The 27,969-nt window shown below is 31.3% G+C and overlaps 1 protein-coding gene across 1 annotated transcript; it reads right to left on the bottom strand.

Moving 5' to 3' along the window:
• Positions 1 to 77: 77 nt before the first annotated feature.
• Positions 78 to 27,615, bottom strand: LOC124536305 (F-box only protein 32). The gene is made up of 9 exons (XM_047112824.1): positions 27,421 to 27,615; positions 27,169 to 27,219; positions 7,534 to 7,627; positions 6,852 to 7,041; positions 5,392 to 5,573; positions 4,565 to 4,657; positions 4,130 to 4,287; positions 3,036 to 3,144; positions 78 to 2,427 (listed from the first exon to the last, which is right to left on the bottom strand). The coding sequence occupies exons 1-9, from the start codon at positions 27,519 to 27,521 to the stop codon at positions 2,332 to 2,334; spliced, it is 1,074 nt and encodes a 357-aa protein (XP_046968780.1). The 5' UTR covers positions 27,522 to 27,615; the 3' UTR covers positions 78 to 2,331.
• Positions 27,616 to 27,969: the final 354 nt, after the last annotated feature.

Here is a 27,969-nt window from a genome sequence, read left to right as displayed (position 1 = left end):
CATATTCGAATTTATCAATTTGTTTTACTTACAAGTTATAAAACTGTATATGATGTAGTAGGTAAATAATAAATAAATTCCACATACACAAAATATTTTTATTTCAAAGATTGTGATATTTATCAACACTCAAGAGAACACATTCTTTTGCACAAAAACACATTACAGATACACTAAAAACAACTGAATATAAATTGTGTTGCATTTTTAAATTTTATTTTCACTTAAAATCTACAATGTAATATTTCTATCAGTAGTTACATTCTGGTTTGAGATCTTAATTAATTTTTAACATGCAATAATGAATGTTTACTGCATATTTTTACTAATGGTAGAAGTTTCACAGTTCCTTATTTACTGTCACAATTACAAATAGGCTGTTTGTTCTTATACCTTGCACATTTGCTCTTTTAAAAAAAGATTACTCATATTTCTCATTACTTACACAGTGAAACCTCAATCTTACTTTCATTTTCAAGAGTACATTAGCTCATTCAGATTCTTTTCAAAAATTATCTTAAAATATCACATATCAACATCTACTTCTACTCTACATTATGTAATGAACATTTTTGACAGTGATGTTATACTCAGACTTAGGTGTTTTTTTTTTAACATTAGTCTTATAATAATAATCGGACGTCAAAAACAACTATACTTTAGGCCCGATTTCTGAAATAGCTCATATTTATTTCAATACAAAAATATTGTATTTAACCATGAATTATATTTACTACTCTATTCATATAGAAACATTGACAAGGTCTGAATTAAAACCTTTTCGCTAAAAATAGATTAGTATGCTTATTATTAAGCCTATTGAATAAAGATGAGAAAATTTTTTGATGGTTGAGAAAGGATTTCTTATACCTAATGAAAAAAATAATTGTTTTGTCTTACAGATGCCAATTACAGTAACCAGTGCAAAAACAACACAAATAGGTTTTATTGGTATAATATACATACATTAAGTAATTTTGAATCATTTACTTTTAGTATCCACCATTTTGGTAATTGATAGATCAATTTGTGAGTAAAATGGTATCATATAAAGCTAAAATTGCTTTCTACCCGGCCAATATTTGTAAGTGGCAACATTTTTGTCCAAGAAAATAATAAGTAATTTTCTCTTAAACAATATTAACTTAAAAACGATTATAATTTTTTTTTATACAATTTTTAGTAATCATTACAAAACATAACATTCATTGGTATAAATATTACAACAGACAAATTCCAATAACAAATTTGGAAGTACATATCACAAAGTCTTAAAGCATCTACGGTTATAGGCAAGTTAGTCCACAAATTACATCACTTAAAAATATACATAATTATAAATTAAAAAAGCACTTTTAAACTTTCATAGCCATTATATTATGTATTCATATATCAGTTTTATGTTAGCAGTTTCCTTTACACGCCTAATCATTGAATTAATAGTGTGGTAGAGAAAAAGACAGTCTGTAGTTCAGTATTTTATGTAACTAATATTATGAATGAATACAATTTGAAAATGCTAAATAATTAGAATAAAAAGTTATAAAACCTTTAGATTTCAATAAAACAAATATCAAAAAGGAACATGGTGTGAAAAATGGCATAACTACCATTATTTTACCATATTTATATTTTTGTTAGCTACCATTTTTAAGGATCATTGCCATATTTAAAAAAAATCTAATCAATACTTAAATATAGATACAATACTGGAGCGGCTTTTTGTTATATTTAAAAAGGACATCAAAAGATTAATTTCTAGTAAATAATAATAATTTTATTATTTGGACGATTCCATTTTTATGTTGAAAATCTCATTAGATAAAGAGCGTTAGTTATACCCATTAATATAGCTTATTTTCCTCGAATTATTCAAAATTATTATTAGCTTCACAATATATTTTACAGATTGTCATCTCAATGTCATTCTAGTTTTATAATAAACTGTTGCACATTTTTCTAATCTTTAAACTAATCAATACAAGAAACTAGAGAGATCTTGTTGACATACAGGTATTAACTAGTAGATACGGGAAGTACATAAATATCTATCGTGATATAGAAAAATACCTTAATATTAATTTTATTACGATTTATGCATGTGTCTTGTAGCAGCCGACTAAATTATATGCGAACTACGAATGTAATCCTTGTAAGAACAGCTACGCTTGGACTTTTCTTTCTAGAATTCGTAAACGTATTTTTTTTTCTTAATTTTTATAGACATAGATCAACTATATTGTGATGGCAGCCATTGTATTTTTTTATTAACTTTTATATTTCAACAAATCTCATGACCTTATGAATACGAATAGGCTTTGTAATAATTAATTAGAGAGAGAAGAATTTGAGGAAAGCAGCTGGAGGCACGGGGTGCGGGGGCAGGGGTCCACCCGCCTCCTTCAGGCGTTCGCGGTATTCTGGACACTGGAGAAATTGACATTCATTCTATTATTATTTGAACTCACCTTTTTTAATTACAACATTTTCAGAAGATATAGTTTCCACATTGTCTTTAGAGCTGAAATTCGGACTAATATTATTTTGTAGCTGTATATTAAATTAAAACCGCCTTTTTTTAAATGAAATAAACACGTATTTAACGGCATAAATAATTTTATTAAAAACAACACTTTTGGCTTATAATATTGTGTTTTGGCGGTAAAAACACGTAAAGCCTATTCCAATCGCAAAAAGAATGAAGATAAACAATCCTTAGATTTACTTATTTCACGATACTTGCTTATAGGTGGGCTAAATATAGTAGGTACACTACTAAGAGTATACAATAGCATTATTGCGGTTAACTACATATTTAATTTTATTTCCAAAATTCCGATAACGTTTCATTGATGTTCAAAAGGCCATTTTTTGGACATCCATATCAAATATCATAAATTAATTAATTTATGATATTTGATATGTTAAATATTGTTCATTGGGTTTTGCCCTCTTGTAGTTGGTATTGCACATACGGGCTTACACAAAACTCTTCAAATAATTCGGAAAAATTTTTGAAAGTTATTATTACTCACCTGATCGGCTATACAAGGATGGCCGAGCGATCGCCAGAACAGGCACTTACAATGACGGCACAGAGACAATGTCTCAGCGTATTGCACTTCTTCTCTGAGTCCGTAGAGTCTAGAGCCAAGATTCATTGTATGAGTTACTTCGTAATGTTATTAGGTAGCCGAGATGGCACAGTGCTTAGAAAGCGAGCATCTGAACCGATGATTGCAGATTCAAAATGAGACAAGAACCACTGAATATTCATGTGCTTAATTTGTGTATGTAATTCATCTCGTGCTTAGCGGTGAAGGAAAACATCGTGAGGAAACCTGTATGTGTCTAATTTCATCGAAATTCTGTCACATTTGTATTCCAATAACCCGCATTGGAACGAGGTGGAATATGTTCCAAACCTTCTCCTCAAAGGGCGAGGGGGCATTAGCCCAGCAGTGGGAAATTTACAGGCTTGTTGTTGTTGTTAGATAGAAATAAACTACTAGTCGACTTCCGAAACATCAATTGCTTTTTATAATTCGATCGTGGTCAGGTACTAGGGGAAAAATAGTATGTTCTTCTTTGGAGTTCAAGCTTGCTTTATACCAAGTTTCATCAAATTCGTTCAGCGGTTTTGCACTCAAAAAACAATTGGTACCTTAACAGAGTTAATTCGGCATTAATAGTACATATACCTATATTATTTTTCTTAAACATTAAACTTATTTTAATAAATATTTTAGTGTCATCTAATAAAAGTATTATGTTAAAACATTGATCAAACTTCTAATTATATAGTCATAGAAGAAGGCCAAGGCATGTGTCTAAGTGTAATTAGTTTAAACGGCCTAATGCAGAATATTAGCAGAACATCAGACAAGCACTGTTTAGATGTGCGGCGAAGGGAACATCGTTAGGAAATCTGCACGAGTTGAAAAATAACATCCAACAGTAACTGGAGTGGGGCAGTGAATTTAGAATCAAGCCTTTTTTGAATACTAGAGAAACCTCACCAATACAGTATAGTTCCATTTACAGTCCCTTTTTTATTATTTTTATTTTGTTTAATATAGTATGTAATAATGAAATATATTTCAGCCATTGCATTATTATTATAACTCACTTTCTAAGCTGGTGGAAGACTTTTTTCCAGTCTATATCTTTGTCATCTTTGTGCAGCGAATCGATCTGTTGCTGCGTGAAATGGAACTTAACAAGTTCGCGCCACAGGCGTTGTTCGGAACACACCGATGACATTACAGTCCACGCTGATGACGCGGCCTGTTAACGTCAAAAATGACAGGTTAACTCTTAAACTAAGTGCCTAAAATGGGGGAAAAATTTGTATATGGCAATTCTGGTTGGGGTTGCCAAGTTTTTCTTTTATTTTAAACATTCTATATTTTGTTAATTATGCCGTAAATGTTCACTGTTAGCTATTACATTATTGTTATTTATAACGGGTGGATAATTTATCTTTATATTGAAAAAATATAAGTGCATGATAAATTCGCTTAAGAACAAATATTGCCTTGTCTGTTTAAAAGTAATAACTCACATCTAAATCCCTGTGATCCGATATTCTCAACATTATTTCCCTGATACATTCTTCAGGCAAATCGTGAAGTTTCGGCATTATTTCTGGTCCCGGCTGTAACAAAATATTACATTCAGGTAAAACTGTAATTGTTAAAGAAAATAATATTCTCCTATAAATTAAATATACTATTTTGGGCGTACATCAGGTGAATAACCAGCACACAGGCACACACACACAAACACGCACAAAAGCATATGACGCGATTGCCTTCGTTTTATTAATATTCATGATTGCAATACAATAAAGTTCTAGTAACCTAGATTTCAAAAGCAAGCTTTACTACCAAAATTTCGATTATATAGATTACATGTAAATGTATATCACTACGAAAGTTTTGCATGCGGGTTTTGAGGTGGGATATATATCTATGAAAATCGTGTATATTTTAGTAGTTTATTATCCACTGTTATTTTCCTCGGACCAAATATTAAGTTTACTCGTATCGTGCAACTGCCTCTTTTTTACTGGGTGTCGGAATCTGGAGACATACGCTAGTTAGCTCGGTAGACTTGCGTTCATTATCATTATATATGAAGATTCAAGTGCAATGATGTTGATTAATTTCGTCGATGGACTAAAATTGCATGTATTACGATGTGAAATAGAAAGAATTTTATTGAATTATTAGCCGTGTAACCCGTGGAAAAGGTCATTGACATTTTAGAGATACTTTTTTATTCATGATAACTAATTCAGATATTTACCCAATTTCAAAAATGTCAAACTTCCATACAAATTAATTAAATAATATGACTAATTAATTAGCATATATTTGGTTGCCGTACCTCCTGTATGCGTATGCTGTCAGCGATGTCGTAGATCCTGGCGATGGCGTGGTCGTGGTGTCCCCACAGCGCGCGCGAGCCCAGCGGGCGGCCCCAGCACGCGCGCCGCTCGGACTCGCGCAGCGCCGACAGCGCCACTAACAGCGCTCGAAGCGCGTTCAGATTCTGCTTAGATTGCGCCACTGCGGAGAACAAATCTTTAATTAACCTAAATCGCTTTAAATTTACATAAGTACAATTGATCGTTGCATAATATGATTGCGAATACTTGAAACTTTTAGTGCTCACGCATAATTTTTGAGCCATAGTAACGGATGTAGAACTTCCGAAGCAAAGACGGTAAAAATCTTAATAATGAAATGAATTAAGGCACACGTGACAGAGGTATATTATGTTTATTGCGCCTGGAAAGTTTTGTTTGAGCGTAACATATATAATTACTAGCTTATTACATTAGGACATTAGTCGTAGCGATTTTTTTTTTATTTCGAAATAAATTTTCATCATTAATGTACAAATATTAAGGAACATTTCCAGAAACATGTGAGATCTAATTAAATCCTTAACAGTTGTTTGATTTAATATTCATCATTTATTTTATCTTCTTCAATGATGTTTTTGATAGGCTACAGATTGTTCATGTCACCCACAAGCTTATTTCACATCTTCCTTTTGAAAAAATTGAGTGTACAAATAGACTCCAGATATTTATATATTACCTATAGATTAAGTTTATATAAACATTCAACGAATTTGTTTAAAGAGTGTTTCATTTTAAAAATCATAGTAGTTACTGTAATGTTCACATGTAAGGTCGATTTACCAAATAGATTAAATAATTATATATTATATTTAAATATCAGCTCGCTGTACAAAAACACGGTCTTTACCGCGCGGCGCGCGCCCATTTTTTATATAAAAAAAAAATCCTATTTTCCCTCGCATTTGCGATGTGTGTCACTCGAAATGACAGATGCATAATTACACAGATAACATATGTCTATACAAAATATAAATCTAATATTCATTAATATTTTAGTAAAGATTTGTGTACTCTTCAATTACCAAAAGGTTTATGACACAACATAGATGTATATGTAGCATTGGCAAATACAATAAAATCGCCAATATTACTTATTACCAATAGATACAACCGCCTAGTATAGTTTTCCCTATAGCGCCCTTCGACACTATTCATCGCTATAGATTCTCGCGTCAGTTCAACCCGAGAAGACAAGTGAATGTGAATCGACGTGTCAAATTGACGAATATATTAGGTCATATGATATTACAAGTTATTACGTTTGTGTTAAGATCATATTTACATAAGAAATAAATATTGACAGTTAAGGATAGCGTACTTAATTCGGATGCGATCGGTTTTACGAATTTTGCCGATGCTACATCTAAGTTTTGTCGTATTATAATTTATTATCTTCCAAATTTTATTAATACGATACCTTGATCGGCGAGCTGTTCGAGCATAGAGAGTAAGAGTTTCTGCGCGGCTCCAGGGAGGTTCGTCAGCTTCTGCCCCCCTAACAGCAGCTCTAACAGCGCGCAGATGTAATTAAACCTGCGTACGTCGCGGACGGCCGAGGAGAAATCTAATCGTCGCACCGCCTCCGAGAGCCCGTTGAAGCCTGCAATCTATTAGGATTATGAGAAATTATCTTAAATTACAACATCCGCTGGGAAAGTATCAATAAATCATTCAAAACATCAAGTAAAATGAACGTATCCGTATTTTCTCGATGTACTATAACGATTCTACGGAAATAACGAAGCACGTTTTCACTTTTATAATTATCAAGATTGCATGAGTTGACTAAAAAAAGGTAAATTCTTTCTTAAAATCTCAATTTAAGGGCGACTTTATTCGCTTCTTTTCGACGAGGAAGCCTTCGCCTATAGCGGCGAAATTTAGGGGCGGAAAATTTGGTTAGTAATCCTCAGACGTTTAAAAATTGCCTAAAGTAATTCATCACAACATTCAACTTTTATCCTAAGCCTAGCCTAGTCTCTACCTAACAGTGAGAGATTTAGTTGCTCTATGCTAATACCTTTTTTTCGTAAAAGTATATTATTTAATAGCTAATCTTATTAAATATAATTTGCTAACATTTGTGTAGTGCAAGTTACCTCTCTGGTGCATTTGATAGTGATGTGACAATGTGGAGGAACTCTGGCAACTACGTCATCTGAACCTTTCTCTCCTTCTTCCCCGGATGTGATCCTGCAACACATAAGAACACTTACTATTGGTGCAAATTAACAACGGACTAATACCTACGTCACCAGAGAAGGCAAAAGGTTGAGAGGTAGACAACAGAAAAGGTGGGATGACAATGTCAGACAAGTGACAGGAGTCACGTGGAATAGAGTGGCTCAACACAAACACATGTGTAATATATAATTATGTTTTAAGTAGAACAACAAATAAATAATAATTGTCATGTACATATTTCCTACCGATAGATGGCGCTATTTAAATGTTTCAAATTTCTGAATAGCGCTGGCTTTTGCTTTGTTTAAATATACTCATTTAGGTAATGTGAAAAAGTACCTAAAGTAACCGTGTATAATGCTGTTGGGCTAAGTCTTCCTTTCTTTCGAGTGTCGAGCTTACGAAGCTATCGATTTGTTAGGTTTCCTGACAATTATCAACGACGACCACAAAAAGTATTTTATAGACACAATATCGTTGTAATTCCGCGGTGCTTGCTACATTTTAGGCGAACCTGATCAAAGTGAATAATATTTCATGATCGATATGCATACGATATCGGTCGGCCGATATAGCATATCATTATTTTATTCATTGTTTGAATATTTTTTGTCATAAGCATTATACATTACTTGTAGTTTTAGTTTTAATTATATTTTTTTTATCTTGACAAAAATAATAACAATATTTAACCTAACGATGACAAAGCATTTGATTAAGTTTTATATTTTCAACTAAGCAATAATTAACAACAATAGGTGCAATGTTTGAATATAAATTACAGATTTTGTTTATTTACCTCATTAGAAACTTCTTAAATTATCAAAGTCTCTTTAATATTGTTCATGGATTATATACAAAAAATTTCCTCTCAAATCACTCTATATTTAAAAAAAAAAACGAATCAAAATCCGTTGCGTAATTTTAAAGATCTAAGCATACATAGGGTAGGGACAGACAGCGGTAAGCGACTTTGTTTTATACTATGTAATGATAATGATGATACGGCAAGGCTAACATCGCATTGCCGTTAAAACTTTTACAATCTCCGAATCGTATTCGATTCGCTTTCGTACGAGAAAATTGCCGTCAAACGAGTCCAACTCACGTAGAATTTTCCATCTAATTGAACGCAATAAAAGTCTTTTGTTACACGATTTAAATTTCCGTAATTAGAAAGTTCGCGTTGCGTAATGAACGACTGTCGTTAGTTTAATTACTATACCGTTCTAACTTTTTAAAAAGGCTTAATTTTTTTTTAAGAAATGGCTGCCTGTCAAATGTGTCACATCATGGCAAGTCACTAGCACTCCGACCATAGACAATGATCCCATAAGAAATTATGACCCTTCCTTACATCTCGAATGCTTCACAAGTTTGGGAGCTAAACTGTTATGTTCCATGTGAATGCAGCTACAATGGCTCACTCATAGTTCAAACCGGAACCCAACAATTCATTAGACGGGCTGCACAAAGCCCTACCATCAACTAAAATGTGCATATACTGCCTTCAATTTAAAAAGTAGGCATTTACTATTACGATGCGTCATATTCTTACATTTATTGTATCAACTCAAATTCCTTTTGTCAATATAGAACTAAACACTTATAACTTATTCCAATGGAAGTAGGAAAAAACATAAACAAATCTTAAATTTACGTATTCCATACGAGTTGCTAATAACTCAGTTATATTGCGAACTACTAAGAGTTTATGATTATTATATCTTTATTTATAAAACAACACTGTTACACTTAACTACTTATTGCCACTTTGATGAAATTGAAATAATGAAATTGAAATTGCCGTGGATTATGTGTTGGAATCATAATATATATACGAGACAACATCACATACATTACTCTGATCCCAATGTAAGCACTTGTGTTATGGAAAATCAGAAGCAACGGCGGTACCACAAACACCCAGACCCAAGACAACATAGAAAAGTAATGATAATCTACATCGACTCAGCCGGGAATCGAACCCAGGACCTCGGAGTGGCGTACCCAAGAAAACCGGTGTACACACCACTCGACCAAAGAGGTCGTCAAATATTAATTTTACGCCCAAAACCCCGAAAACAGTTAAAACAGTAAACGCCATTTATTCGCTAAACCATAGTGAATATCATAGATTAATCAAGCTCGACCAATGAGATCGAGTCAATTTGCTGTGAAATGTTATTTATTTGGCCCTTTTTTTCTTCTATAAATGGAATAGAGTTCAGTTATTAATTGACAAATGAAACACTATCATCGGTTCGGAAATGAAAATAACCCAATCTGAATAACTAAGCGGTGTTTTGGTAATTTTATAAATATTTTCATTTAGCAAAGTCGACGCTTGAATCCTTTTATATATATATATAGGTCATTTGGCCATTGGTTGACGTTAATGTTTATTCCTCTTATCTTAGGAATCTAGCATGAAATTATAACCTTCCTTAATAAACTGTATACTACTAGCGCATCGTCCCGGCTTTGCACGATTGGACATATTTTTGTTGCATTTTTCCGACGTGTTTAACAAATGTCGTTCTATTTCAATTTATTTACACAAAAACCTTAATAAATTATATACCCAAACCTTCCTTATGAATCCCTCTATCTATTAGTGAAAGTCGCATGAAAATCCGTTCGGTAGTTTTCGAGTTTATCGCGAACATACGGTTAGACAGACGCGGCTAGGGGACTTTAATATGTAGTGATGAGAGTTAAAGAGATTAACGAGATTTAAATAGAAATAAATTGTAATTTAATAGCTGCTCGTTTTCCGCGTTGAACATAACTTTTGCATCCTTGAGTCATGAGTGGTGTTATTACTTATTAGCCTTTCTCAATAAATGACCTATCGAACTATATGAGATGTTTTGATCTGTCTTGAAATGCATTTTTAACTTTGCCGTTTCGTAAATTCAAATCGTTTGTAAAAATACAAAGGTAAAAAAGGCATATTAGATTTTATAGATGATAAAAAAGCGTGGAGTTAATACATGTTGATTTCCAGGCAGGATATATAACATGCATATATAATTGTATTTAACTAACATGACTGCATTTTTTAAAGTTAAAAAAGAGTAACTTGGTAGCTTCACTTAATAGTTAAATAAAGATTCAAAAATGCTTGTAAAAGCCTACTTGAAAAAAGTATATTTTGATTTGATTTGATTTGCAGATACAGATTAAAAATAATCATATAGAACTAAATATAAAGCAAGTTTCGCATTTATTTTGCGATAGAGCGACATTAGTCCATTGAATAGAGTTCTCTTAATTAATATTTACTCGGAACAAAGAAGCAATATATTGCGCTGTTATATGTTGTAATAATAGTGCTATTTTCATCTCGCTTACAAGGTGAATAGAGGTGGAGTTAATTGAAGACTGTTTTAGTTAGGCGTATATTTGTCTCTTTCTGTTTCCACACAAGACTGTCTTGCAGCTTGCTATCTATATTTCAGATGTGCAATTGGGTTCGTTGACATCTGATGCTTCGTTTTAAGCCGGGTCTACATTAGCGATCACGTTGGCGGAGCGGTATTTCTTTGTTAGTCTGTATTTGGTTTTATATGTTTATTAACCTTACCCAATATTATTTACTGTTACTAATAAGGAATTAGTGCATTTATATAAAAAAAATGTTTGGTCGACGATGCAAATATTTTTTTTATAGAATGGCTTGGTGGACGAGCATATGGGCCACCAGATGGTAAGTGGTCACCATCATCCATACACAATGACGCTGTAAGAAATATTTACTATTATATTTACTTACATCGTCAATGCGCCACCAACCTTGGGAACTAATATTTTATGTCCCTTGTGCGTGTAGTTACACTGGCTCACTCACCCTTCAAACCGGAACACAACAATACTGAGTACTGTTATTTGGCGGTAGAATAACTGATGAGTGGCTGGTACCTATCCAGACGGGCTTGCACAAAAACCCTACCACCAAGTAAATACAATTTGATCATAAGCAAAATTTGATCAGAGTAGGTAATTATAATTAATACGTCATTTAACTTATGATAATCCGATTACTATTTAAATTGAATATAAATAATGTTGTACAGTTATATAATTTCACATTAGAGTAACAATCTTCATTTGTTGCAAAACGTTTAGAAACACGAACGTGTGAAAGTTAGTGTCACATTACTTCATTAAAACCGACAGCAATCATTTTAGCAAAGAGTTTCGTTATAAATATAATCTTACTTAACATAATTGAAATACTGGCTGCAGCAAATGAAATAAAACGAAATTTAAAAATAGAACTTTAGCATTTTCATAGGGCCGTTTAGGTCGAGGATTTTTATCAAGTAATGTTTCATGCTATTTTAGGCTGTCAGATTGAAATTATAAAATGCATATTAGGTTGGAGGATTGTTTGTACATATGTACGTTTTGCATAGGTCCTTGGTTATAATTTGAAAAGAGAATCTATGTTTAGCATATTTGAACATGTTTGTTGTAATTACTTACTAGTTGTTTATTTTATTATCCGTATTAAATTAGTCGTTTGGAAATATATACATACATACATTTTCCTTGATTAATAGAACAATAGTTACATCCATTTTTGACAATTTCGACTTCGACAGATTAAAAATATCATAATATTGGTTACGTATAGTCTGTGCACAGAATTATAATTTTTTTGGAATGTTAAATTGATATTTTTCTTCACATAAATTGCACGAAATTAATTATTTTTATTTGTTTATAACAAAACAGCACAGGTTACGTAATCATGTAAAATATACAAAAGATCGTCAATTAAAAATTATAAACTGTACTTAATATGATATTTCAATTTTATAGTTATCTAGCTATGCCCGCGACTTCTTGTATTATCTATCTCCCAGTGAAAGTCCCGTCAAAATCGGTCCAGTCGTTCATTCATTTGCATTTCCTTGAAGCCCAAGCTATTTTTATACTAAATTTTATCAATAATAATTCACTGGATCGATAGCGACCGTTCGTGAGATATTCTATTCTTATAAGGATCAGTCACTGTAACTACTGCCATAAGATACACATCTGTTCCCAAGATTGGCTGCACATTGGTAATGTAAAGTATTGTCAAATTTTCTTACAGCGCCAATATGCATGACATGGTAGTCACTTACCAACATTGGTCCCATTTAACTGTCCACCAATGCTTTAAAAAAAGGTCTTATATACAAAACTTCGTATTTATCCTTTTGGATATACATATCTGTACCCAAGGTTAGAGGCACATTGGTGATGTAAAGAATTGTCAAATTTTCTTACAGCGTCTATATGCATGACACTTAACACTGGTAATCACTTACCAGCATTGGTTCCATTTGACTATCCACCTATTCTTTAAAAAAGGTTTTATATACAATACTTCGTATTTGATCCTTTTGGCATTTCATTGTCAGCCAATCCCTAGTGTACAATCATTAAGTGTTGCTGTGATCTGAACCAAAATAGATGATTTAAACTCCGTAAAATAAGAAGTCTTTTTATTCAGTTTGTAACATTTGTTGTAAACAAAGTAACAAACATTGCAACGTCAAATAAAATCACTACATAGTATCAAACAAAGTCGCTTTCTCTGTCCTTATATCCCTATGTATGCTTGTATCTTTAAAACTACGCAACGATTTTGATGCGGTTTAGTCAATAGAATGATTCGAGAGGAGGGTTTTTGTATATAATACACGGACAATATAGTAAAGAAACACTAGTAATTTTATAAATTTCTAATGTGATGACGTAAATAAACAAATTCTGAAGTACATTTAAATCAGCAGTCATGTATAAAAAGGAAAAAAAATCGTTTATAATTTTATCTATCTTTCTATCTTTAGCCGACGGTTAAGCTGGTTATGATATGTCCTCCGTCACTCAGCGACGATATTTATAAACTTTTCTAATTAAAATTTTCATGCATCCGCGGAAGTCACTTGAAAGCTACCGGAATAGGAATTTAAAATACTAAATGGAATTTGTATGAAAAGTGAAAACCTTGACGTATTCGTGCGCTCACCTGATATTCAACATATTTCTAGGGTTCCGTAAAAAATAATGAATTATTCAACCGTTATTAATTATATTTTTAATTTAATCACCTTTCTTTAAATTCTAATAGCCTTTATTTGGTACAGGTGTAAGTTATATCTGTATATATAATATAACCAATGGCAGATTAAGATGTCTAGAGGTCGTGATATAGCAAAGATGTTAAAGTTAATAATCATTTTTAAACACTATCGATATCGGAAAATACAAAAAATATTTTTTATGTCTTATAATTACAGGCCTTACTTTTATATTTTATAACATATACATAAATGAAGAATTAATTGTGAATTATTGCAATTATATCTAATTTATTTCACGTTTGAATTTCATAAATTATTAATATAAAAAAAAAAATTATTAAAATAAAAAATAAGTAGGTTAAAATACTACATTATTTAATTGCATTTATCATATATTATTAAAATTAATATCGATATGATATAAAAAAATCGCTTTCCAATTCCTAACCAATCATAAAAGAGTACGGAACACTCAATATGATTCGAGCTTGTATTTGATTGGTTGTTTTAAATGTTTTAGGCGTTTATCGGTTGAGCGCATATACGTAACCTCGTTTACATAATCGGTAAATAGAAAATTGCAGTCATTGCAAGTGTCACAGACAGCGAGGCCGTTTTAATAGAAAAATAGATTGTTATCTGACTATCCTGTGTCAATGTCATGGATAGGATGGAGGATATATCTGTAACACTAGGTCATAATAACACTGGCTATCTGTCCTCACTTGAAATAAACATTTTTTATTTACAACAACAGCCTGTAAATTCCCACTGCTGGGCTGAAGGCCTCCTCTCCCTTTGAGGAGTTTTGGAACGTATTCCACCACGCTGTTCCAATGCGGGTTGGTGGAATACACATGTGGCAGAATTTCTATGAAATTTGTCACATGCAGGTTTCCTCACGATGTTTTCCTTCACCGTTGAGCACGAGATGAATTATAAAGGCAAATTAAGCACATGAATCAGCGGTGCTTGCCTGGGTTCGAACCCGCAATCATCGGTTAAGATGCACGCGTTTTAACCACTGGGCCATCTCGACTCACCGCCGACCGACCAACAGCTGAACTGAATTTGATGAAATTTGATATGAAGCAAACTTGAAGCGTCTTGGTAAACGTAGTGTAGGACGTCCTCAGGCACGGTGGAGTGATTTACGCAAGGCGGCAGGCAGGAGTTAGATGCGTGTAGCTGGAGAAAGACCACAGTGGCGTGCAATTGTAGAGGCCTATGTCCAGCAGTGGACAAAAACGGGCTGATGATGTGTTATAAAACTTCAACTCCATTAAAGGACATAGGCTACTTTTTTTGCCTGACACATGACAAACAACACTCTAAAACGTAAGCGAATCGGCGGGTAACTACTAGTATATAATATTAGCTTGACTATTGGTGATTGAATTTGAAGCAATCGATTAACTAATATATATACAAACACACATCGCAAGGACATGCAATTTAGTGCACGTGTCAGAAATGACCTTGACATTAAACCCTCTTCACACTCAACGAAGTTTCGCTGAACATCAGCTGAAAATTGAAATACACTGCTAATAATGAACGCGTCAAATCGAAATGAAACGCTGTTAAGTTCCGTTGATTGGCAATTCCGATTATCTCGGCGAAATATGAATCAGTCATTTTCAATAATTACTATGAATTTTGTGTAATTGAAAATGTTATTCTGTAATACCTTTACAGGCTCAAGTTTTCAATATCTGTATAATTAGGTATATTAACTACTAGCGCCCATACTTCCCACGGGTGCAATACTCATACAAACTTCTAAAATTATCAGTGTTTCTTTACTATGTTGTCCATGTATTTTATATAAAAACCTTCCTCTCGAATCACTCTATCTAATAAACCGCATTAAAATCCGTTAAAACAGATATAATCATAATAAATAAATACTTATCATATTACATATAAAATAATACATAAAAAAGAAAATAAATTAATGTCTCGCGAACAAAAAAGTAACTGTGGTTTACATAATGTTGTCTTAAATTTTCGCGATTATTACACATTTAAATAAAACTAATTATAAAGGATTTTAATCGCGTATATTAAACATTTTGGACATCTCGACGTTTCGAGCACTTTACAGCGTTCGTGGTCACGGGTACTCGTTTATTTAACTGTGGTTTATCCAGCATTAATCAAGAATTATTATATTATACATATAGTTTATGCCCTCGATATAAACTATATCGAATCAATTTAATAGTAATTGTTGTTTAATTAGCTTTTCTCCTCTCGTGATTGGAATGGACAATTCAATAATATTGAATAGGCTTTGTCACATAGAGGAAAACCGAGGTAGTCCAACAAGAAAAAGCCACAAAGGTGTGGCTTTCAATCGTAGATATCTCGATTTGTGTTTATGATTTGAATAACATCATGAATCAATTTATGTATGTATGTACGACCTCCGTGGTCGAGTGTACATCGGTTTTCAAGGGTACGCCACAGGGACGAGTCGATATAGATTATCATTAGTTTTCTATGTTGTCTTGGGTCTGGGTGTTTGTGGTACCTTCGTTACTTCTGATTTTCCATAACACAAGTGCTTTAGCTACTTACATTGGGATCAGAGTAATGATTTATTTATTTATTATGTATGACATGTATTATGTATAGATACATTTCACATAACTGCTTCAGTTTTATCTATTATAATATTATAAATGTAAGAGTAAATCTGTCTGTGTGTCTGTCTGTTGCTCTTTGAAATGCGAGGCTTACTCAAACAGAACCGCTGTCACCAATAATATACTAGCGACCCGTCCCGGCTTCGCAAGGTGAACATAAGATGTTTTTTTCTAAATATTTTTTTGGCTTTTTTTGTTTTTTTTTTTATATTTTTTTAAACGTAGCAACTTTTTTCACACCTTGGGTTACCTCATTTAAATATTAGTAAGGATCCGTAATCTTTTCTAGCAATATTTTTTCCTAATCATAATCATAATTAGATAAATGTATAAATAAGTATAAATAATTAATTAAAATAGAAATTTCAGTTAATCTCATATTACTAATAATTTTCGTAATGATTGATTAAGATTCACGTGTTCTAATCACTGGGTCATCTCGGCCGTACATATTAATATGCTTCTAGGTTATATGTTATGTAGGTCTTATGTTAGTATGTTACGAGATTGTATAACTAATCTAAATAATTCATAAAATTTTAAGATTATTCTTATGATTGCATATATGCATATATATAAGTATTTTTAAATTCATCTTCAAACTAAGGAAATATCAATATATTTACAAATCATATCCTTAAGTCAATATATTGCATAATATATTTTTAGGTCGAAACAATGATAACGTACCATCAACGTGTCTTGCTCTGATTCACCCTGGCTCACTGCCAGGGACGGTTCATCACCCCTCCCTAAGCATAAACAAGTTTCATTCCCGTTTTAGAACGAAAAACGATTTCGAAGTATGACCTGAGAGCCACTTAAATGTCACTTCCTAATTTAAAATCTCATTTAAATTTCGAACGTTAAAGCATTCTCTTGAAGATTCTGTACATTTATAAAGTTTTTTTTTTTTTTTAGTTTAGTTTAGAATGTTATTATAAGAGTATACAGAGTGCGTAAACTAGTTCGAAAGTTGTATAGGTATCGTTTTTTTTTAATTTATTGGTTTTGTTAAAAGTAAGTTAATTGATATATCACACGGCAGCGTTTCATATTAAAACTTGTTTTGTATAAACTCGTAGAATGTAACTAACAAGTAATTTTATATAGTGAGTAATAAATACATTATGTATTGTAAACGAAAAAAAAAATTTTTTTTAATTACTTGGATTTTTATTACGTGTGAGTTTTGTGTTTAATTATTTAACAAAAAAATCTAACGGATAAACTTTTGGTTTGCTTTTACAAATGCATTTGGAACTTAAATATAAAAAAATTGGAAAATTGAAAAGAGAAGAGAGAGAATTGCCTAATTCCGAAAATAATCTTGTTTACAAATATTGCCATTAAAGAAAAATATTTCCCAGAATGGCATAGAAAACTGTCGTAATAACGATTTGGCCATCTCCGCCCAACAATCGGACGTATGGGCTAAGCTAAAGAATTTATAACTATTATGTATATATGAGATATATAAGTAATATTATAAGTATATTTATATAACTGAACTCCGAGCATAAATAAACATTAGCATTTTTTTAAATTACTATTTGTCGGTTATTGAACTAAAATATAAATAATTTGAAAATTAATAACAATTAAGACAAACTACATACAATAATAAACCTTAATGTCTTAGTGTTACCGATATAAATCACAAATTTTTAATTACATTAATGTATCGTGGAATCTCTTTTAAAATCACACCCCACTCGGATTTGCTACAATAATACACTTTCTCTTGGCAACACTCTTACTTTCAACACAACGAAACCGAAAGGCCTACTTTATTAATTATTTTTTATAATATTTGTTATACTTTTTAATTTTATCGGATTTTACATTTTTATAAGTAATTAATATGTTGTTTACGTTTTTGTTCTTATTTTAAATATTTATTTACATTAATGTAGGAATGTTTGGTTTGGTGATTATAAATGTATAATATAAGAACTGATAGTGGTGTATAACTTTGAACAGTCGGGGTAAGAAAAGGTTCGTCACCGTAAGATCTATTTTCGTGTGCTCAGTATGAGCGATAATTTGCTTTACCGATTGAGAATGACATATTGCGTCGCAATGATTTGATGTTTAGATTCAAAACGTACTAAGAGTTTACGACTCCATAAAGGAATAAATGTGAAAACTGACGATGGTTTCCTTACTCTGACTGTACAGTGCTATACACTACTTGTACAGAACTTATTTAATATTTTTACTCAATAACTAATGAATATTCCGATGGTGTTCGTAAATCCGTAAATAAATAATAGCAGTTTTAAAAAACAGGTATCATTTCATCATAATCATCATACCCTTGTTTTGGCGACTCCAAATAAATGGAATAATTTATATATATATATATATATATATATATATATATATATATATATATATATATATATATATATATATATATATATATATATATATATATATATATATATACTGCGTTGTGTGAGTGATTGTTTTACCATGTGTGATCTTTACCTTATTCCCGAGTTATTCTCTTTTGGGTACATAATCTTTACCAGATGATACCTACAGGTTTTCTATCAAAGTATATCTCCTATCAGCTAGCCTTTCTATCAAAGTTCACTGGTTCGGTAATCTGGCAACACCGTAGAGAGATCAGATACAGAGCTGGCTTCACGTGTCAACTACCCTATGTCCGTCTCCGAATCATTAGACCTAAACAATCATACTGGATTATTTTATTTTAGGACGAGTAAAATAAAGCTTAAATGGTCACTTAATACCGAATCCTAGTTAAAGCTTTTGATATGCTGTTTGCTGTTTAATATAATAGATGGCAGACATTTACCAAGGGTGGGCCTTACCTAAGCCCGTTATCTTAACAAACGGCAATGTTGCACAACAAAGAATATGTAAGTATACTCCAGCCAAATTCGATGTGGAATGTTTAATAACAAAGCGTTGCTTAGCAACCAACGTCAGGCAGATGCTCAAAACATTTTTAGAAATATGTACAACAATTATTTTTGATGTTAATAAAAATTAAATTTGATGATTAATAATAAAATATTTAAGACAAAGGACTAAGCGCATTCTTGGTTATAATTATAATACTTATGATCGTCTGGAATAATGTAGATCTCAAAAATAATACTTCCAATTTTAAAATGATATCAGAAATTACCTTGTAGTTATATAATTCGCTTTATTAACTTTATCTATCGCCTCCCAAACGACAGGATTCATTAAGATTAATTTGAAACAGTGATTTTAGTGCTATATTTATGCTAGCCAAAGCAAGATGTCTTTTTTTTAATCTATGTGTAATGAAACGTTGTGTGTAATGTTAACATTCTTAACCTGTTGTGGTTATACTACCATTATAATACGACTAAAAATATACACCACCAATTACGAAGAGCCTGTATCGCTATTATATACCTTCCTAAATCTGCCAATTGCTTAAAAAACACTCCAAATGTTACAAACCTGCGATTTTTTTACGTCAGTATTAAAATATAGGGTTGTTAGTTTTGTAGTAATATTATAGTGGTAATTAAAAATTTTAAAACTTTTATTTTAAGCTAATTTTCATATAAATTATGTATTGACCGGCTAAATAAAATTTTTGGATTATGTATTAAATTAAAATTTATAATTATAATTATAAATTTACACAGGAAATTGTGCTGTAATGAATATAGTTGTAATTATAATAATTATTATTTTTTATTAAGAGTGTATCAACCCTAATTATGATGACACATGGGTTGTTTACTAAAATTCCAGATCGAATGTGGCTGGAGTATAGGTATCACACAATAAGTGTAAGTGACATTTAATATATATATATATATTTTATTTACATGGTTATTTTTATTATTAAAGTTGTTAATTTCGGGATATTTACCATGTTTTTTATTTTTGTTCGGTGGAGCTCGATATTTCGACATTGTCTACGAATGTCTTGTTCACGAGTCTCGTGAAATTAATTTAACCGAAATTATATATAATAATTATTAATAACTTAAATAGTGACATTTAAGGTATCTATGTAAAACATCTATGTAAAACAGATACTACAGAGTTTTCTGTTGGATCTTCTCTGTCCATATTCCAAACTAGTGGTAATCGTAGCGATTTTATACATAAAATCAAATATCTACCAATCAACTCTACCAGTGATGGAACACAACAAATGTTTACATATAGTAGTTTGCGTGCTACTTAGGAAAATATGTCTACGGGGATGTAATTTTTATGCTTCTTTCTAGGGAGGTAGAGTATCTAAGTTCAATCCTTCATATCCTTTGTTTTCGCCCCTTTCTTTAGCTACCCTAAACATTCCTTAATAGCCATTTAGGTTCGAGTAACGCCAGACGGATATACTTGTTACTAACATATAGGTATATGTATAGTGTGTAAAACTACTTCTATTATAGACGTTGTAGCTGTGTTCAGGGTCTAAGTACAAAAATAGATAGGGTATTTATACTAACTAACCTTTAAAAATGTTGTCAGTGTTCGACTATTATCAACGTCATAATTATTGTAAGCGTTTATTTTATACTGACGACCCGCCCCGACTTTGCACGGCTGTAATAGTGACACTCTTTTCCAGCCAGTACGAAAAACAAGATGGCGCACCATGCGCCGTCATATACATTACTCTCATCCCAATGTATATAGCTAAAGCACTTTGTTTCATACTATGTAATGATTATTCGCGCACTGGCAATTGGCTAATTTATAGGAATCCACCACTGCCTGAAGAAAGTTTTACCAATACTCACATCGTAAATGCGCCAATGGAAGATAAGAATTTGTGTTCCTGATTACACTGGCTCACTCGCTCTTCAAACCGGCACACAAACCGGTGATACCTAACTACATAAGCTGGCATAAAGCCACTTACTATATATCTACGTACAATATTGTAAAGACGTTCTAACCGTATTGCGGCAACCCAAACCGTCTCAAGGAAAAGTAAGATACGCTGTCAAATTGGGATTGTTATAGGAACAGAGAGATTAAGCGACGGACAGACTTACGTCGATCTAAAGCTCTCAGCAAAATTCCTCTCAACGGACATTATACAGCGTTATTGGTAAGTCGACGTATTCCCGTTAGGAGGTTATGGGGGTGACTATTTGCAATAATTTTAACCCCTATATGTATTATCCAAAAGTTAACTATTTTTAAATTATCGCATTTTTTATATTTTAAGTCGTATATAATACATGGTCAATATAATGAACACTAATTATTTTTAGAAGTTTCTAATGTGATTTTGTAAATTAAAAAAATCTGCCGATTTTTTTTAATATCAGTGTTGTACCCATGCGAAGCATGGCGGGTCGCTAGTAAAGAATAATTTTTCAATATATCTGTCTCACGTATGGTATAAAGTTGCGAACATAATGCGTAATAGGCATGCGCATAATACTTGTTTTTATATAACATTGTTATGATATATTATAATATATCCGTATAACCGCTGATTCATAATAATTATGGTGACATCGATAAGATAAACTATACCTGCTCTAATAGTTTACGATTAAGAACATATTATAACAAATAAATTATGTTTTGTAAACAAGTGAAGGAAATTGTAAACATTAGAAACTTATCTCTCGAGTGTTGCGTACGCTACAAACAAAATCGATTTTGTAGTTTTGATTTTATCGACCGAATAGCCGCTTCCTTTCTAAGCTTTTTACGTTTTGAAAATTGCATGGAACAAAAAAAAAAATCCAATAAATATTTTAGATTTTTTTAATACGATATGGGTAGGTAGCCATTAGGTCGTGATTGTTAGTGGTCACCACCGCCCAAGACAATAGCGCGCTGTTAGAAATATTAACCATTCCTTACACCGCCAATGCGCCTTAGGATACAACGATACTGAGTACTACTGTTTGATGGTAGAATATCTGGGTAGTAGGAGCTTCTTAAGGGCTCTACCACCTAGTTATATATTAAAAAATATTTAGCTTTTTTTCATGAGGAAAATATTTCTTTTCTTGTATCCGCCTGCTTCTTTTTGTACTTGCGATAACGTGTATGGAAAATTTCATGATATTCGATCGAATAGTTAACACGTACAAACAAATTCAATTAAGGATTTTTAATATTATTTAAGAAGTTAATTATTTTCCCTTTGTCTATTTCAACATTTAAAAAAAAAAGAAAAAAAAAACAAAATTTACGCACACATACACACTATAAATACGAAGAATATATTAATTCGAAATTCAAACGATAAATTATCCACTTATAATTAAATCGCTATTTAGGTAATTTGAGATAAAAAAATCCATAATACGCAGTAACCTTACCGTTTTCCGTTCCCTGCCGTATATCTCTGACCATGACCCATATAAAAGTAGCTCAGTAGATCGCTTACACAATGACTGAATCGGGAAAAAATGTATTTAAGTGAATTATAGTGAGGGTTGAGGAGTGACGAATTATAACCTGAATGTCAAGGTAGCTATGCAACCCAGCAACAATATTTAACAATATGTAGTTAAATTATTAATAACACCCTTTCTTTCTCTAGTATTAAATTAAGTGTAATTATTAATAGTTTTACAAAGAGTCACATCTCATACTCTTAAAGTTCAAAATCATTATCTATAGTCCAAGATTTTTAGATATCCGCTCTGCATAATATCTTTCTACGTCATTTTTCGATTGGATTATGTCGGAGGGTGCCCCCCAAGTATAAAAACGAGTTTCTTTTTAATTCCCATCTTTTTCATACCAAACTTTTATTACCCATATTGTTGATATTTTCCGATATATTAAAGTAAAAAACGAAAACAATTATTTTGTTTTTGTAAAGTAACTCAATAATTTTTGGAGATACGAAAAAAAAATTTTTGAATTAAAGTTGGAGAGCATGAAATTTCCTACAAATTTTGAATAAGACTTTTCTTGTAAAAGGATTAGTTGCTGAGTTATAGCGCAATAAAATAGCATGAAATAGAAGTATTTTATGTAGAGCGGACCGATTTTTGGTGCTAAAATTCCTGGACTTCTATACTAATATTATAAATGCGCAAGTAATTATAATATATCTATCCGACACGTTTATGACTATACCAATGATTCGAATAAGATTAAATGAAGCAAGCTCGAACCACGTTTTACTTTTATACGTAAAACCTACGCCTAAACATAATATATTTACGTAAAATTAGGTCTTATTTTATTTATAATAAATCTAGACAGATAGTAAGCTATCGAAAAAATGGAAACGGGGCATCTAAACTAATATTTAAATGGGGTAGCTCTATCTATCTGTTACGCTTTCACGACTTAACTACTGAACCGATTTTGATGAAACTTATACTTAAACCCATATGCTACATTTTTGTAAGTCCTCAAGAGGTTAAAATTGTGGATTTAGGTTTGTATGCAATGAGGTTATGTAAATTTCGCACGGGTAAGTCGCGAGTTCAGCTACAATAAAACATATAAAGCTATGATAGCTCATATTGTTTTAAGTTAGGTTATTGTTTTTAATGTAATTTCATACAAAAATCAATGAAATATCATGCTCAAGATTATAGCACAAAATTATATTTATTTAACAATATCTCGTACGGATAGGGTTCACATATAAAGCTATTTTTTTATATATCGTTGCAGAACAAAAAAGTAATATAGTTGTATTAATCTTCCTCATGTTTTTTTCAATTACTTTGTCCGTTGAAAGTCGTATGAAAATGCGAGTAGTTTTTGTGTCAATCAATCAAATTCAAACAGACAGACGCGACGATTTAGTTGAAGTTATTTTTATTACATATGACAGAAAATGATTTTCCGTAGCCGTAGTTTTAAAACTTTTAAGTCAGTACCAACCTCTTTTCTTTTCAATTCAAATTTAAATTCATATTGAGAAGCATACAAAATAACTTTATTTATAAAACATGGAAATATAAAACAGTATTAATTTGGTAGTCAGATTTCAAATGGAAAAATGATTTAATGAATGAATGAAAATATATTTTTCTTTTCATTCGGTCAGTTGCATATAAAATATTTATAAAATAGGGCAATGTATTTGATGCTCTTAGCGTTGTTCCTTACTATGGCTTTCAAGTCCTTCAACCTCTTAAAAAACATTAGGGTAAAAAGTATTATATGTAATGTATCCGTATATAATGATGATATAACATTATGTATATTTATATGTATCTTGATCTCTATATTTAGAATGAATATGCATATTCTGATATTTTTCTCAATAGTTGATTATTTACATGCGTTTAATATTACATAATCTGTTACATCATTAACACTAACTTACCTTATCTTTGAGAAAATTGTGTATGTTTTTACGGATGAAAAGAAACGGGTAAAACCATATAAATAATGTAAATATATGACAGAATTGTTCTCATGTGCTGCATTATGATTAGTAAATAAATTTAGTAAATTAAAAACAGTATAGCAATAACAGGCCGTATAGTGGAATACCTTTGACTACCTTGTCCAAAAGAAATAAAAAAAAACAAGTTGTCAAACAGTTGATATATATAGTTTACCCTAATTTCCTGGAAATGTTTTCGTCTTTTAAGTCGCTCAAAGCTATAAGATAGCAATGCAATCTTTTAAATTGAGTTAACCTTTTCGAAAGGCGCGTCCAATTTATTAGACAACTTTCAGGCGTGGCATTTCACTTAAGTCTATGTATAAGGCAACATCTGAAGGTTTGTGTTTTTAGTCTAGATATTTAAATGGAAAAATTTTAACCACAAGTTTTTTTTTAAACATGTAATTTATTTATAAGTCATATATTATTACCTAAGTACGCAATTTATTTCATATCTAAGTTTCATGCCTAATACTAATAAATTAAAAAAAAAACGTCAACATTTTATACGTCACATTTAGCTTTTACTATTTAATTTAGTCATTAATAACTCTTAAACAAAATGTAAAGACAATATTACATATTCTCTATGGCTTTAAGTGAAGTGTATAAAGTGAAAAGCCTATTAAATTTCTACTATATTAAAGTAACTAGCAATAAATTATCTTATATTTCGCTTTCTAACTTGAACAGAAACTAGGTATATAATATTAGACCTATTTCTGTAAATCTAGAGCGCATTGTGGGTATGGAATATGATTAACACACATACATATTGAATAACATCCTTAGATATTGATTGGATGATTATTTTAGCGTCGATGCGAATCCACGCACTGTCATCTTTAATGACAACTTTTTTTTTTTATTAAAATACAGACAAAAAAATATTTAAAACGATATAAAAATATAAACATACATAGATTTAAACTATGATTACCGAATTATATTATTTCGTAATTTTTATGTATTATTTAAAATACTATTGCTAAACAGAAAAAAGAAAAATTATTCTAAAAAAATTTTGTAGATTTTGAAGAGTTTTTTTTTTAATTATAAGCATAGATTACTTATTTTTATCTGTGTTATGATTAATAGTTTTCAACTTTACAAATTTCTATTCATAAAACAACTTTTTACTATTTTGACATATTTATTTCTAAATACTTCTATGTAGCTATAATAATCCCTGCACTTTAACGATGTCCCTTTCTGTACGACAAGCAGACGTTTCCGTCAACGTTTAAAAATAAATCTTTATATTTGTTAAGAGGGGCTTCAACAATTTATTTAGGCATTTGACTCATCTACCTTCCACTTTTGGTTTGGATACATTAAAAAAAATTATAGGTCTCTAAACGTAATCCCTTGAATTAGCTGAAAAGAGTCATCATTAATCTCCACCATTGCCTTTTAAAGTAGGGTATTAATTTATGATGGTGCTGTCTTACTCAATGAAGCTTTGTGTTGTGGTTCTGGCATTAGTATATAAAATATTTAAAAAATATATATGACATGGTTATTCTAAAATTAGGAATTATTGCTTTTAGGAAGATACATTATCATTTTTAAATAGTCTCGCAAAAAGAAATAATCTTTGTGTGGACGTTGTTAAAATTTAACGCGTTTAAGCTGCTTATTATACTTTAACATTTTAGACACTTGAATTTATGTATTATCTAAACGAAATTAAATCTTGATATATTTTTTATCTGTGGTAATTTTAATAACACGTTATAAATAAGCTTAAAAGTATACTTGATACTGAAAACTGTATTCAATATTATTTACGTTAGTAGTCTTATTTTATTGTAGAGTTTTCCAATAGAGAAATAATTTTCCGTTCATCCGCATTTCCATTAGGCGATTTGACCCATTCGTGACTGTATATTCCAGCTTGACCCATTTACTCACTAAACATATTCGGTTCCTCACGAGCTTGTTTCACAGAATCTATTTTCATACTCGATAAATTATACGCATGTAAAATGTTTAGTCTTAAGTTCTTGATATGGTTCAAAATGTTATTATATTACATATTAATAAATTTTACGTTACGTTTCCCGTGTTATATAATATATTTACATATTTGGAACAGCATAACAAACGGATATTATTATTTATGTAATGAGATTTAGTAGTTTTTTTATTATAATAAAACGTACGATAAATATGCGGATATTGCTCTATGTTGTAATGAAATAGAACTGTCAGTTAACTTGGTCAAACTGTTAAATAAATATAATAAACAAAAGAGTATTGAGGATGTATATTTTATTAATTGAACAATGATTGGTTTTATTACTTGGCAGCGATAGCTATGGAGATACTTATATGTACTTATAGTATAAACAAGCGTAGACTGACACGGCTCTGCGTTAAAATCAATACGATACAACAACAGAAACAGCTGATCACACTACTCGTTGAAAGTAAATAGGAAACACTCACCATTTTTGCTGATTATCATCTGCGCTACTATAGTTAGAGATAGCGGCATATCTGCAATACAAAATACAAACAAGCTATTTCCACATTCGGTTGCAATGTTATAATAAAAAATACAAGCATTAGAGCATTTTACTATCACTAATAATTGCGTTAGTTAGGTATTACACGGTAAAATAGTTCGTGCTTAGTTGCGTCGAACCGTGAACGAAATGTGAACAAAGGATAGTATTTGTTTTAGCAACGAAATCTCACCTTTGGGCTGTACACTCCAATACTTTCTTCTTCTCCCATCCTTCCTGGGTTTTGACCCATGCTTCACCGGGTGAACGCCAGTCTTTCGAAATAAAAGGCATTATTTTTTTAACACAAATACACAAAGTTCCGAGATCGCTAAGCTCAACACAGCGACCGATCACTCACGAAGCGAGACGGGAATTGGCGTGCATTGAATCTATGTAAATGAAAGAGAGGTTTGTTTTAGAAAGAGACGGATGCGCGCATGTCTTGTTATGCCAGGCAGTGGAACGTCAGAAACAGCTGTTTTTTGTTGTGTTTATATTGTTGTTTCGCACTGTTTACGAGGAAAAGTTAACGAATTACGCAATTAAGTGAATTATTTCTCTTATTTTAATATAATAAAAACTATAAGAATGAAAAATTATATTCTATTCGTTGCTACGAATAAAACTGGTTTGTGCTGCATCACGCTTCTTAGAAATATTTTTATTACGTTACGCAATGCAAAATTATCAATTTATAGCAAAACAATACACATCAACACTTTACCAATACATATGGGTA

The sequence above is a fragment of the Vanessa cardui genome, chromosome 16 (genome assembly GCF_905220365.1).
Source record: "Vanessa cardui chromosome 16, ilVanCard2.1, whole genome shotgun sequence".
In the NCBI taxonomy this organism is placed as follows: Eukaryota; Metazoa; Arthropoda; class Insecta; order Lepidoptera; family Nymphalidae; genus Vanessa; species Vanessa cardui.
This window is presented reverse-complemented; position numbering and strand designations above follow the sequence as displayed.